This window comes from Eubalaena glacialis, chromosome 3, assembly GCF_028564815.1.
Source record: "Eubalaena glacialis isolate mEubGla1 chromosome 3, mEubGla1.1.hap2.+ XY, whole genome shotgun sequence".
Taxonomy (NCBI): domain Eukaryota; kingdom Metazoa; phylum Chordata; class Mammalia; order Artiodactyla; family Balaenidae; genus Eubalaena; species Eubalaena glacialis.
In genome coordinates this window covers 109224604-109240288 of record NC_083718.1, presented here as the reverse complement: position 1 = coordinate 109240288, position 15685 = coordinate 109224604, and the positions used below count along the sequence as shown (strand labels likewise).

The following is a 15685-nucleotide window of genomic DNA, read 5'->3' as shown; positions in this document are numbered from 1 at the left end:
AATTTCCATTTGGTTCTCTGTATCTATGTCTTTTTTGAGACTTTCCATATTTTCCATTTGCTTCAAGCCTGTTTGTAATTGCTTCTTAGAGCAACTTTATGATGTCTGCTTTAAAAAGCTTCATCCGATCATTCTAAATCTCTGTTATTGCTATCTCGGTATTGGCATCTATTAATTGTCTTTTACCATTCAGCTTGAGGTCTTCCTGGGTCTTGGTATGATGAGTGATTTTCAATTGAAACATTGACATTTGGGGTATTATGCTAAGGGACTCTTCATCTTATTTAAACCTTTTGTTTTAGCTGGCTTTTTTGGATACCATTCTGGCAGAGGAGGGCAAGGATGCTGCCTCATTACTGTCCAGATGCCCTACTTGTCCTCCTTTGACACCTGAGGGACATAACTCCTTGTTACTGCCAAGAGAAGATAGGAGTTCTGGCTCCCCTCTAGGCCTCATCTGACACCAGGGGGCTGTGATGGGGGGGCGGGAAAGGGTGACCTTGTTACCGCTGGGTGGTGATAAAAGTCCTGACTCTCCATTAGACTTCCTCTGACAAGACCCCGGGGGGGGAGGAGAAGGGACACCTCATTACTGTCAGTGGGGTGGAAGTCCATGCCTTCCACATATGGGAGTTCATTATTGCCCAGGAGCGATGCTGGGTGCCTTGTTACAGCCTCCTGAGGCTGGAAGTGTAAGACCCGTGCTTGTCCTTTGCTTGTTTGGACAGGTGTGGCGCTGCAGTTTTTAGCTGTGGTGTTTGGCTAGAGAAGAGCAGTTACGGTCTAAAAGTTTTCTGTCTTGCTAGGCTGCCCTTTCTTGGTTCTCTGGCTAGAAAGAGTAGGGGTTTTTTGTCTGCACCTGTTGTTTCTGGGTTGCTGGCTTCTTTGGCTCCAAGTCTGGGATATATGAGGCAAAAAGAAAACCCAGGAAATTCTCCACTGTGTTGTGCCTTGGGCCCTGAGATTCCTAGCCAGACTGTCTTCTTCCCTCCTTTCAGAGTCTCTTTATGTTCGTTCTAGATATATAAAGGTTTTTCATTGTACTTACTCAGATGCATAGGGAAAAGTACACCTACTCCATCTTCCTGGAAGCAGAAGTCCTCCTCCATTAGCATTTTGATATATGTTATTTCCAATTTATATTTCATAACAGGATGTTAATTCTGATTGTTAAATTGGCAACACAAGACACTGCACTCCACTTTCTTGCCAGAGAATATAAGTGATGCTACATACTCTGCTCCCCAGTTACCATCAGTGTTAGGTAGTAAGCAGCCATATTAAAGTGGGATTTACCTCAGCAGCCACAGTCTAGTCCTCATATGAAAAATTTCACCTGGGTCATGTCAGACCATCCAAACCTGCATATCTGGTCCCTGAGAGAAATGCTTATGCTATAAAGTGCTGAGGCACTGTACTGCATCTATGCTGAACAACATTATAATATAAAAAGCAAGTGTATAAATAATAAAAAATTAAGTAATTTCTAAGTTATTTGTAGAGGGCTAATAAGAGTATGATGTACTACATCTCAAAGTATCACTTTATGAAGACAATGGATGATTTTCCCTCAGCTTTGTACCACAAGAAGGTAAACAACCAATTTATTTCTATATTTTGAAAGCTGTGATTTCTTTGCTTTGGCTACTAGGAAGTTCAGAGTCAAGTTTGTTAATGCCTCCAGTACCATATGGCATAGATTTTGTGTATTGGCCTTGCCCTTGACTTCTTTTATTTTTCAATCAAGATTTTACTTTTACCCAGAGTTCCTCATATATTTGGATTTTATCCAGTAGTACAGTATGCATTTTGGAACGTGATCTCATTTATTTTAGAAACATACAGGTGAACAAACACGTTAAAAAAAAAAAAATAGAGGGTTTGTAAGCCCTCAAAAGGACAGGAAATGAACCTCCGGTTTGTTCTCAACTCATAATAGAAACTTAATGAGTGCCACCCTTTTGATCCCACAAGGTCTCTTTCTCAAGAGACCCTACAAGAACATACTTGTTGTCACATAATTTTCACTTTATATGTTAGATGGAGTTTTGTGAAGGGACAGACAAACACAAGTACTACCTGGAGGACCGAAGCACCACTGTGGAGAAACTGAAGACCACTTTCAGCTGAGTCAATTCCACCAGTGGCCAAAATGGGAAATCCAGGCAAAGCGTGAGCAATGGTGGTCACAGCTCTCAAAGCAATAGGTCTGATGGCTGTGCCTACAGAAAATGAGGATGATCAATGGTTAGTATGTTGACCACTTGAGCATATTGCCTTATAATCACTATCATGTGATGGCACTGTTGTACTAGACAAAATTCAATTTTATCTCTACTTAAGATATATACATATGTAATATACAAGCATTGCTATGTTTCAAAGTATGTTAATTTGTAAATGGATGTGTACTTACTTTAAGGACTTTGATGCTATTATTGCATGCAGGCATGTTATGCAAGTGGGTATAGCAACTCTAGAACTCTCACATAAAATACATACATATCACAATTTGATATACAGTAATGTGTAAAAGATTGTATGGAACACTTGAGCATCTGTTTTAAAAAGAACAAGGAATAGCAGATTTTGTAAAAGAAAAACAATCACATACAGTGCATAAATACACATACAGCTCTGTTATGTTTCCGCTAAGTATAAAGCAGCTGGTGTGAATAGAGATACTGCAAAAACAAGTAAGGTGCTGATGAACTTACAGATTCCATATTGCATCTTACATGTATTTCGCAAAATCTGATAGTGATTTTACTCAAACATAGTGAGCCTAATCTAATTTTTCATACATTAGAAAATTTTAATCAAGTTAAAGAGAATTTACTAGAATTCAGTAATTAGAGTATGCGTTTGAGTTTGTATACATTATTTAACCAAACATTACCAATACATTATTTGCTAATTGTAATAAAGGCTGTATGGATGGACAGAACACTCTGAGGTCATTTTTTACATGATTACACTGTATAAGGCTGCTTAGACTCTCAAGGGTTAACCCAATCGGGAGTAAATTAATGCTCTCATAACATAGCAATATAATTTGATATATTTGATGTACACTCATAAGTCAATGGTCCTTTAAAGGCATTTTCTGAAGTAAAAATAGTTCTTTTTGTGCAACAATGTGGCATTGCCTCAAATAAGGGCTCCACAAACAACAAAACAAGCAAAGGGTAAAATAAGCCTCATGTGGTGAGTACTTTGGCATCTCCTCCACCACCACAAGCATCCTTACCAGCATTCTCAATATGTATTCATTGGTGTTCCTATTAAGGAAGCACAAAGAGCTTTCATTAAAATCGGTGGTTTTCTTTTTATCCTGTTCATTTCAGATGAAACTGAATTTACGTGTAACTAATGCTTTAGCACTCAACACCAAAAATGTTTGTGGAAATGTCTCCTTGGCGCTCCCACACCTAAAAAATCTTCCTCTAGATAGTAGAGTTTCTTAGTCAAGAATATTCAATGCTGATGCTTCAGGATTCCATAACTGACATTTAAATACAAGGTAGTAAGTTAGGGCAAATTAGAAACTGAACATCAAGATTCTATTTCTATTTCAAAATATTTATCAGTGACTTCTTCTTAGTCTATATGTTTTAACCATAAAAAAGGCTAACATAGTGGACAGGAGAATGCATGGAAAGAATACACACACACATATTTATAGAAACATATCTTTAGCTATAGTAAAAAGAAATTCAAGAGTAAAAGTTAGAGGAAAGCATTTTTAAGGGAAGTTGTAACTTAAATAAACCTTTTAGACAGACATACAGCTATCTTGGCATAATATAACTGATATGTTCCATATATGCTACGTTGATGGCTCCTTTACACACATGCTACTTTGAAGTAATAAAGAAATACTGGGATTCTTTTTTTTTCTTATTTAGTTGACCCTGGAGAGTATTGGAAATTTTTGCTAAGCAGATAAATAATTTATTTCTAACTGCACTGTTAGAGGACTATCATTAACACTAAGGGGTAAAATTTCAAAGTGGTACACAGGGATTTGGCCACATATTCCAATTGATATTAGTGGACATCAAATGGCAAAATCCCAGAACACAGCTTTGAAAATTTAACCAGTTACATTTAAAGGGCAACATTATTACACAGGTGTTAAAAAACATCAGCAAATGCTCAGTGGCATTTGAAGATGTTCAATTAGGTCAATAAGACATTTTCTATTTGATGTTTTTCTTCTTTTTTAAAACTTTTCTAATTTACCTAATGAACATGAAAACCTTTCAAACTAATAAAGGTATCTTTTCAAAAATTAAGGTAATTATGTTCTCTGAGGAAATGGGATCCAAAAATGAAGAAATGGATCCTTCTGTTGCTGGGTAATAGTAAATTCAGTTTTAATTTCCATTATAAATTCCATTTGATTGGTTTTCTTTATAACTCAATTGATTTAGTATGAAATATAATCTACCTGTTCTCAGCATTTTTATGGGGAATAGATTTTAAAAATGACTTTTATTCGCCATGAAAGGTTTTTGGAAGGAAACTGAAGGTATGTAAAAGGATCTTTCTAAATTGTTATACAGAAATTTCTTTTTAGTTTTAAAGTGACAGAAATGAAAAACTAATAGATTCAATATAAAAATAAAACTTTTGGTGTGAAAGAAATACATTTATCAATACCATACGAGATTGTACATATGTTAATTAAAATGCATACAGATTTCCAAAATCACAGTTATTGAGATAAGAATTTTTAAAACTTTGTCACTGCTACAGTAATTAATGATTTTAGACCAAAGGCCAGGGAGGAAGAAGCCAGTTGAGAAGCTCAAGGAATTAAAAGTGGACTCTATCCTAAAGGAAACAACAAGGTTTAAATCAAAAAATTGAAATCCTATAAGCTTAAATTAATTAATAGGCAACGTGCAATTTAAATTAAGCCTTCATCTACATGGGGTAACCAGATGAACCTGATGGGAAATTAATTACATCAAGCCTTTCTGTTTCAACAGTGTGGGAGGTGCCAATGAAAGGCAGCCATTCTGAATCCCCACATTTTGAAACAAGCTGCAGGTTCAAGCAAACAAAAAGTGAACTAGACCTTTGAGTTCCAACATTGCTGTGAAGAGTCCTGATTTGTACTAAACTGGCCCTAGCGGAAAACCTGGGGGACTAGAATGAACTTTTGGTATCTAATCAATCTAGGCCCTCCATATAGTCACATCCTAAATGCAAATCGGTATGTTGAATTCATAGATCTTTGATAAACTTCACATTACATTTGATTGATTCATGATCTAGAAAAACATTTCAGTAAGCCAGAGATGTTGAATTCAAAGGTAACCAATCGGAATTCGATGATTTTTTTTTTCTTAAGAAAACACTTTCTTATTTTAATTGCAATTTCAAAAATGCTACCGTTAGTAGTAGTATTACGTATTGATATGCAAGTAAGAATTAATGTATTATGACTTAGGTTCCTTACTCAGGCCTCATTTATCCATTCATCTGTTCATCTGTCTATTCAAGAAATATTAAGCACTTGTGCCTTCTTTTAAAAAAGAGGTAATTGTAACTGAATTGGAAAAGCTTAAAAGACAATCTCAGTAAATCAGTTTATGTTGTAACCATATTGTCACCCAGGGTGGATACCCAAAACACCAGCCTCAATGATCTTAGGAGGTAGTTTCAAGGTAAATAATATGAGTTTAGTTATTCATTCTGTACACATCCCATTAGGAAAACTTCACATTCATTTAAACATCATATATTTTATAATTACTATTAATTCTAGAAAGAAGGGAATTTGAGGATGAATTAGTTACATCAGAGAGACAACAGGGCCAACTGCTTAGGTTCAAATTCTAGCTCCACTATTTACAAGCTCTGTAATCTTGTGAAAATTTCTTAATCTTTTCATCTATAAAATAATAAAATTATAAAATTTCATAGAGCTGTTTTGAGGATTAAATTATTTAATATTTATAAAGGGCTAGCACATAATAAAGATTATACAGATGTTTGCTATTATAACCTGTACTACCTAGGAGGACAATTGATTTCAGAGGGAGCATTTATTTAGTTTACTTTGTGCCTTTTATGCTGTTGCTGTGTGCTTAGTAATGCAAAGAAACCTTTTTTTTTTTTATTGGAGACAAGATCATGATGCCTAGGATGATGAAACTTTATAATCTCTGCTCCCTTAGAAGAACCACACATCTCCCTCTCCCTTTTCCCTTCTCCAGCACCTTTCATTTAGTGGTGTCATAATGTTGGTAGGATTAACTGACTCCAAAGCTAAAAATCTCAAAGGCAGACATCCATATATTTAAGATTTTATTTTGAGAATCAAAAGGTCCATGCACTAAATCAATATGCAAGACTTTTAATGACAACATCAGAAGTTGAGTTTATTGGTGAGAAGGAGGCAGAGCTTTACTTAGCATGACTAAATCCTTGAAGAGAAAAGACATTTTTAATAGGCAAGATAGTGTGGAACATATGCTAATTTTGGATAACTGAAATTTTGAATAATTGAGTTTAATTCTGTTTGTTTTTTCCTTAATCATTTGACTCCTAAGACAGCTACTGTTACAGAGTTAATTGTTAAAGCTAAGTCCACAATAAACTCCCTGATAATGGCTCTAGCTGGCAATAAAACAGAATTCGGTTATAATACTCACTCATGCTCACTGTGTATACAAAAAGAAAATGTAGTTTTAATTTGCTTACATTAATTAAAATATAATGAATTAAGTGGATAACAAATTCCTTAGAAATTGAACTTTGACTGTCTAATTGTTAACAGTTTTAACATCATCCAGAAGAAAGAAAATATTAGCAAATCAAGAATTTCAAGGATTTAGGAGTTGAGAGATTGATTTTTATAAAATAAACATAAATCAAGCATCAAAAATTTATCCTTTAAAACAACTTTAAAATATTAATGAACCTAACATACTGATAAATATGTAAAGCACAGCTATTTAAAAATACATCTTTACACATGGATTAAAGTCCTCTGAGAAAATTACCATAATTCAACTAGAAACTGAAGTACTACAAGGATCCAGGGTTATATCAAGAGATATGAAATCTAAAGAGGAGAAATGGGAGAAAGAAAACCAATTATTTTACGTTGTTATTTTAGGTTTATTGAAAAAGCTAAAAATTTTCTTATGAAAACGTTTTAATTTTTGTTGAATATTTCAAGATATTTTTTCTGAGTCTTCATATCTTTATAGCTGTTTATCTGCTTCATAACATATTCAATATATTCATAGTCAATTCATATTCAATAATTTGGTACCTAGCATGTGCCAGGCATTTTATTTTAAAGCAATAGAATTAATACTATTTACCAGAGAAGGGGCCATTTTCCTTTCTGAGCATCTGTTCTTGGAGTGATTTCCATAGCCTGACACGGAGACTGGGGCTTCATACAGTGTGTGATTTAACCTTTAGAGTGCTGTGCAGGTAGATGCTATCATCTCTGTTTCGTATGTGAAGAAATGGAAGTTCAAGCTGAATAAAACTTGTTTTATGCCACAGTTTAAAAGTTTAAACACCAAGTCTCTGTGACTATCAGAGTGCATACTTTTCAGCTGCTACTGAGAAATGACAGTGCAGCAATTATGACGAGGATCACCTGCACATTGTCTTTGCCTAAGAAAACCAGTGTCAGTATCGTCTGTGGTCTAATGCTCAGAGCACAGGTTCTAAAGTCCAACCAATTAGGTGTAAGTCTTTGCTCTATTAATTTACACAATTGTGACTCTGAGCAAGCTCCTTAGTTAGCTTCCTAGAACATCAGTTTTCCCTATCTGTGAAACAGGGACATCAATAACAATAATATCATAGCAACTTGGGGACTATTACATGATACAATTTGTGGAAAGCACTCGGCACAGGGCCTGGTTCATAGTATATATAAGCTAACATTACTATCAAAGCCAGAGAAAACTGATCAGAAAAATAAGCATTCACTATAAACATGTGGGGATAAACACTTAATACTTAAGGGGTGTTAATTAATCTCCGAGATATTAAATTTGGAGATCCTAAGTCATTTCATTTCTAAAAATTATAGTTTGAGTCTATGATTGTAAATGCATATATTTGTGTGAATAACTCTTTATTAGATTTATAATGCAATTGCAATATCTAAATGTATATGTCTTATCCAGAAACTCTATTTTGAGAAATCTAATCCATTAGTGCATAGACATAAAGTTACATGTACAAAGATGTTCCTTGAAATATTGTTTCTTATAGCAAAACAGTGAAAACAACCTAAATAATCACTAGCAGTTATGCTAGTAAATAAATTATAGTTCATCCATGTATGTATGATATCACAGGAAACCTTTAAAACTGACGTGGAAATATCTCTAGGATACGATGTTACGTGTTAAATGACAAGTAGCAGAATAATATACAGGGTGTAGTCCCATTTTAGGTAAAAAATGTATGATTACATTTAGTATGTGGGCATGTAAATGCAAAGAATGTTGAGTTTTAAACTGCTAATAGTTATTTCTGGGGAACAGGTTGAAGAGGAACTTTCAAGTTTGATATCTATACATCCATATTATTTAATTCTTTTAGGTAAGAAACTGTTTATGATTCACTTCTGCAATGAAAAGTGACTATTTTTTATAATGCTTCTAAAACAATACAGGAATAGGTATTTTCAGATTCTGTGCTGTGAAACATTTATATATGGGATGTGCAATGATTCTACCCTCTGTACATTCAGAAGAGCACATTTGGTTCTATATCCAATATTTTAAGTAAAATATTAACAAACTTAGAATATATCCAAAACAGGGTGAATAGAATGATCTCTCTCTCTTTCTCTCATTCTCCCCGCCCTGCCACATACACATACACACACATAATGGGATGGACCCAGAGATGGAAAAAGCCTATGAGAAGTTTTGTTTGGAATCAAAGGGTAAGCAAAACCAGTAAAGCTAAATTTCAGTATGTCAGTTTTCTGAAGTAGTTTAGGATATGGTGATTTAGAAGAACACAGAGAAGCAAGAAAGTGTTTCACACATATCAAATTAAGGATGTTGAGTTATGTTACTAGTGTATGAAACTTTAATTTTAACATTATCTGCCAAAATAAACTTTATTCCCCATAACTTAAAATGCATATGTATATATATATGTATATATAATATACATATATTATATATAAATAGTTTATTATGTACAGTTAATTCCACTGTTATGGTGCAATAAGATTGATTTTGAAATAAAAATTTTTAAAAATAATATGTGTGTGTGTATAAAATGGCTGAAAGTAATCCCAATAGTTGTCTTCAAATATTTAAGGGATAACCATAAAGAAAGGCTTCATTTATGTTTTCCTCAAAAGATAACTAGAACAAATGGTTAAGCACACACTATTGGTTTTATTATTGTTATTTTTATCATTAATTTGTTGTAAATTCAGCAACAGAAGTAGCTACATTTGGATGCCCATATCCCTTAAACCTAAATGGATATTTGGCAGGTAGTGGCAGGTAGGATTCAATAAAAAAGGCCTCTGTACTATAGAAAATATTGGATTAGATGATCTCTTCCAATTCAAAATTCCGGGATAATATGAAGTTTGTCATGGTATTTTAAGGAGCAATTTTATATGCTTTGTGGTTTCCCAGTAGATACCAGTGATGAAGTTAACTTATAAAAGGATTAAGTATGAGTTAAAGTGAAATTTTAACATGCAATACATTCATTATAGAGATTCCTCTTTTGAGTGCTTTCTAATTGCCAGGTGTTTTCCTAAGTGTTTTTTCATGCATTGTCTCATTGTGACAATGCATTGTGACATTACTTTAGGTATTTTTTTGTCCTCATATTTTTAGATATGTAAATGAGATCATAAGAAATAAATATCTCACCCTCAAGATCACTCAGTTAGACAGTGTGGGTCCAGTATTTGAATCTAGGTCTACCTGACTCCTAATACCATGCTCTTAACCACAATACTATATTTCTTCCCTATTTTAATTGTTTGCATATTGATTAAGTTATAGAGAGAGGAGTTAATAATTTTTATAAATAATAAAGATATGTTGTTCACGTATGATAAAACCAAGAATATTGGCATTATATTAATTTTTGGCTAGGAACTAGATAGAAATGATAGTAGTTAGTAATTGGTATAACTAGAGAGACCATATGACCTGGTTTGCCCAGGAGAGTTCCAGTTTATCACACCTATATTTATTTGTAATTACATGATGTAATTATAAACAGCATCCTCTTTCACTCTAAAAGTAATCTAGTTTGGTTAATCAATTAGAATGATAATTGTATCTAGGAATTATAGGACAAAGATAATTATGGAAGCAAAGTGAAATTTGATTTAGAACAAAACCATAATCTATGAAAAACTTAGAAACTACACCTTCCAAGACCCAAAGGATGGCATGAAGAGATAAATTTCCTTGAATTTGTTACTAGAGGGAAAAATATATGGCATTCATATGTGATATCTAGGCATAATTAGTCTATATGTTCTTTCTGTTTTCAACCTGTAGGTGGCCACCACAAGCTACACTTATTAAACAACTCATTAGTAGCATTTTCAATACTGTCATCTTCAGATAATTAGCAATTTATTTAAATAACCAATTTCTGTAGAAATAATTGCCATGAAATGCCCTGAACCTACTTTTTCATAAACTATAATAAAAGTGTTAAGATAATCCCTGACATTTGCAAATGCCATTAGTTCACCTTTCCTTTTGATAGTGCTATGGCATTATGTTTAAACAATTACCCGATAACACAGCAGTTTAATGAAACAGTACAGTAAGCACATTCTTCAATATGGCCAGCGAGGACATTCAGATTTAGAAAGGAATCCAGACATGTTAACATAGAGGAAAGACACACAGACAAAAGAAAAAGGATTATTGAAATAAGTACATTATTGCTATTTCCAACTTGGTTTAGTTTTCATAGTAGATGCTACAACATATGTACTCTCTTTGGAAACAAGAATGGAGAGTTTTGTAAATTGATTCATGTAATTGGATGGTGTCAATTAAAATCATATGAATCTATGAATATGTAAAATATACTCATCATATTATTTGTTCAGTAACCTCCACACACAAGAAACAAGTAGGGAATTTTTCTTACTCTAATTTTTCATGTATTTGTGTTTTTGCTTATAAAATGGTATAAATTTTCAAAGTAGAGTCATCAAGGAAAAACTATAAATGGCTTTTACATCTCAGATGGTATTTAGCATTTAAAATGGACCAGGGTTCTAATCTCAGTTTCTTCCTTGTTATTCGGCTCCCTATTTTAAGACCTATTGATGAGGGCTCATAGTGTGTTTCTGAGTTACCAGAGATAAAACTCTCTGAGACCGTCACAATTTTTAAGCTGTTGGTCTTCAGATTGGGATTGACATATACACACTACTATATATAAAATAGATAACTAATAAGGACCTACTGTATAGCACAGGGAACTCTACTCAATATTCCATAATGGCCTATATGGGAAAAGAATTTAAAAAAGAGTGGATATATGTATATGAATAACTGATTCACTTTGTTGTACACCTGAAACTAACACAACATTGCAAATCAACTAAACCCTAATAAAAATTTTTAAAAAAACAACAACTAGAATTCAAAAGCAATGACAATATCATTTTATGGCTAAAAGGAAATAATGCTGAGAACCTGCTGAATACCAGGTGCTCTGCTAAGTTACTTACACATTATTTATATCCTCACAGGTCACATATGCATTATCCTCCTTGTACAGATGAAGAAATTCAGGCTCAAAAAACTTAAATAGCATATGTATATAAGAAAGGCAGGGTTGCGTAGTAAAATAACACATTATAGCAATAAAACAATTAGTTCACAATGTGACCATAAAATTCATTGATGGGTTTGAATTTGAGGGCTTTTCTTTATTTCCAGATTACCATATGCCTCAGTCCCCCCCTTATAAGTACTTCTGGCAGTACTGTAAGCTTATAAATATAATGAATTTACCTATTAATATATGACTCTTTAAAAAATACACATATTTCCTTAGAGAAGAGATTCTGAACCATGACAGACTTAGCAAACTTGGTGTATAAACATCTCGCATAAGATTTTGCCTAAGGATGTTCAGGGCAAATGTTATCATACCACATAAAAATCTCACAGTCTATGTGTATTCAAAAATGGTTATTCGAAGAGGAGAAAGAGAAAGATTAAAAAGACGATGATAATGTTGATGACCAGAACTAGGCTTTGCTCTTGGAGAACCCAGGACAATTAGAAGGGGGCATTTTTCTGCAGACATAAAAGATAACAAAAAATTTCCCACATCCACTAGGATCATATTATCTCTTTCTTTGTAAAGCCATGATTTCTTTCCTCTCTGAAATTCTGTACTCTGTTTACACTGTGGGTGGTTCCATGGTCAGGGTGTCCATGGTAGCACTTGCCCTACTGTCAAACCATTCCTTTTATTCTCATTCTCTTTTTCACTTTACAATGAATTACATGTGTAAATCTCTGGGCCTTGTGATAAGGCTGCATTCCACAGAGTCTGCTGAAACCCAGGTTGTACAGCAAGCACTGAGGTTTTGTTCTCTCCTCTGGGCTGGATATCTCTCAAAGATATTAATGGGCTTTAACATTTTTTTTATTGAAGTATAGTTGATTTACAGTATTATATTAGTTTCAGGTATACAGCACAGTGATTCGGAACTTTTACTGATTTTAGTCCATTAAAAGTTATCAGAAGAGAATTGGTTAATTCCCTGTGCTATACGATACATCCTTGTTGCTTATCTATTTTATACACAGTAGTTTGTATCTCTTAATCCCATACCCCTATTTTGCCCCTCTCCCCATCAGTAACCACTAATTTGTTTTCTATATCTGTGAGTCTGTTTCTGTTTTGCATATGCATTCATTTGCATATACATTCGAGATATAAGTGATATATAAGAGTTGTCTTCCTCTGTCTGACTTATTTCAGTAAGTATAATATTCTCTGGCTCCAACCACGTTGCTGCAAATGGCAGAATTTCATTCTTTCTTACGGCTGAGTAGTATTCCATTGCGTGTAACTCACCTTCTTTATCCATTCATCTCTTGATGGGCACTTGGGTTGCTTCCATATGTTGGCTATTGTAAATAGTGCTGCTATGAACATGGGGTGCATGTATCGTTTTGAATTAGTGTTTTCATTTTCTTCAGATGTGTACTCAGGAGTGAAATTGCTGGATCATACTGTAGTCCTATTTTTAGTTTTTTGAAGAACCTTCATACTGTTTTCCATAGTGGTCGCACTGCTTTACATTCCCACCAACAGGTACAAGGGTTCCCTTTTCTTCACATCCTCTCCAACATTTGTTATTGGTAGACTTTTTGATAATAGCATTCTGACAGGTGTTAAAAGATATTAATGTGGACAAGGACATCTCCAGGTGGACCCGATCAGAACTCTCTGAGTACCAATGCTCTCTGTAAACTGACCAGGCACTTAGGAAAGTAGGGGCTCTACTCATTAATATTTGCTCTACTGATTAGTAATTGCTCTCTCAGTTAGTTGACAATAAAATTTCTTCCTAAATTACAACAGGGTAAAAAAACGAGAAATCATTTTTAGTCAAAAGTATTGCTTGTACCCAGCACTATGTCAGTTACTAAAAGGCAGCAATAAAGGTAATTCCTCTCAGCAAGCTTATGAGACTGAGTAGATGTGATGAAAACATGGGCAATGCATGTCCACATCCTGATTATGTGGAGCAAACTAAAGAATTTCTGAAACTCAGAGGATAGGACGATCCAGGAGACTGAAGTGGTTCAGGAAGGCTTTGTGGGAGATGCAGGATGTCAACTGGGCTCTCCAAAGATGGATAGGTAGGTGTGGGGTTGAGAACTAGGATATTTAAAATTCTGGCAGGGGTTGGCGACAAGGTGATCAAAACTGCGGATACAGTAATGAACAATTCATGTTTGTGAATTCATGTTTCTAAAGCAGCCTCTCAGGTTGGGATATGGTATACGACTCATTTGGGTGGGGAGAGGTGTCGCCTGGTGAGCAGAGGGACAGCCCCTCCCCCACTCCCCCAGCTATCATCATAAATTTCTGTATGATGTTTTATTTAAAAAAAAGATTTTTAAAATATTGACCTGGCATAAGAATTCTTCAATTCTTATGAATTTCAACAGTGTCTGAACAAACGATATAATAAAATGAAAGAAGTCCAGATTTATTTCATTGTTAATAAAAAATATTTCTCCGAGGGAACTAAACAGAATATACAGTCTATGTACATGTCCCTGGCTATAGCCTTTATATAGATCATGAGGATCTTTTCAGTCTGATTTAAAAAGTAATAGGATTTTTATCAGTCAGAAGAGACAAAGGTTACAATTAAAATAGTAAGATTCCTCTTTCTACAATGTAGAGACCTTATGTAATGGAAGAGTGTACAAGTTCTGCTCCATTCAACCATTCAACAACTGTCACCGGTATCCCACATTTTTATTTTCATAAATGCATTTATACTCTTAACAAACATCAAAAATATTGCAGAAATCTGCAGCAAGCATAAAATAGAGCACGTGATCGAGCAATTAGGAAAGGGAAAACAATTTAACATTACATTACTTCAGATAAGATCTTCCAAAGTATTACCTAGAGGAGCTCTCATACTATACTAGACATTGGGGATGTGCATCACTCTGGTAACCTCTTCTACCATGCCAGCGGGCAGCTAGGGGCCTAAAACTGGTCATCTAGTCTCAGCATGTGCCTATCCATGTGGCCCCTGATATTTTAGGGCTTTGGACTATAAGCAAGGATGCTCCTCAGGCAAGTGGGGAGTTAGCAACCAGCAGCTATTTGGATAACCAGATAGTGGGAAAGAACATCTATTGGACCTAAATAGAACCAGGTAAAATCAAATAAAATAATCTATGTAAAGCAGGTAGCACAGTGACAAGCACATATTAAGTGCTTAAAGTAGTACCATCACAACAGATTTTAAAAACATAAAAATATAAGGGAATACTGTGAACAACTTTATGCAATAAATTCAACAACTGAAATGAAATGGACGAATTCCAAGCAAAACACAGCTAACCAAAACTGACAACAAAAAACAGAGAGTCAAAATAAAAAACAGGGCTTCCCTGGTGGCGCAGTGGTTGAGAATCCGCCTGCCAATGCAGGGGACACGGGTTCGAGCCCTGGTCTGGGAAGATCCCACATGCCGCAGAGCAACTAGGCCCGTGAGCCACAACTACTGAGCCTGCGCGTCTGGAGCCTGTGCTCCGCAACAAGAGAGGCCGCGATAGTGAGAGGCCCGCGCACCGTGATGAAGAGTGGCTCCCACTTGCCACAACTAGAGAAAGCCCTTGCAAAAAAATAAATAAATAAATAAAATAAAATAAAAAACAACCCCATAACTATCACCGAAATTGAATTCATCATCATCATAATAATAAAAAACAGTTGTACCAAGCAAACTGCAGGCCCTGATGGCTTCACTGGTAAATTCTATCAAGCTTAAGGAAGAAATAATACCAATCTTACACAAACTCTTGCAGAAGATAGAACAAGAAGGAACAATTCGCAACTCATTTTTTGAGGCCAGTATAATTCTGATACCAAAACCCAGCAAATACACTAAAAGAAAATAAAACTG

General features: G+C 34.7%; 1 protein-coding gene across 1 annotated transcript in view; it reads right to left on the bottom strand.

Moving 5' to 3' along the window:
* DPYD (dihydropyrimidine dehydrogenase) overlaps positions 1-15685 on the bottom strand; it is an 813917-nt gene that overhangs the window by 138830 nt on the left and 659402 nt on the right. The window contains exon 19 of the mRNA XM_061183827.1: positions 2080-2222. Within this exon, the coding sequence (XP_061039810.1) occupies positions 2080-2222 (143 nt within the window). The remainder of the gene's footprint in view (positions 1-2079; positions 2223-15685) is intronic.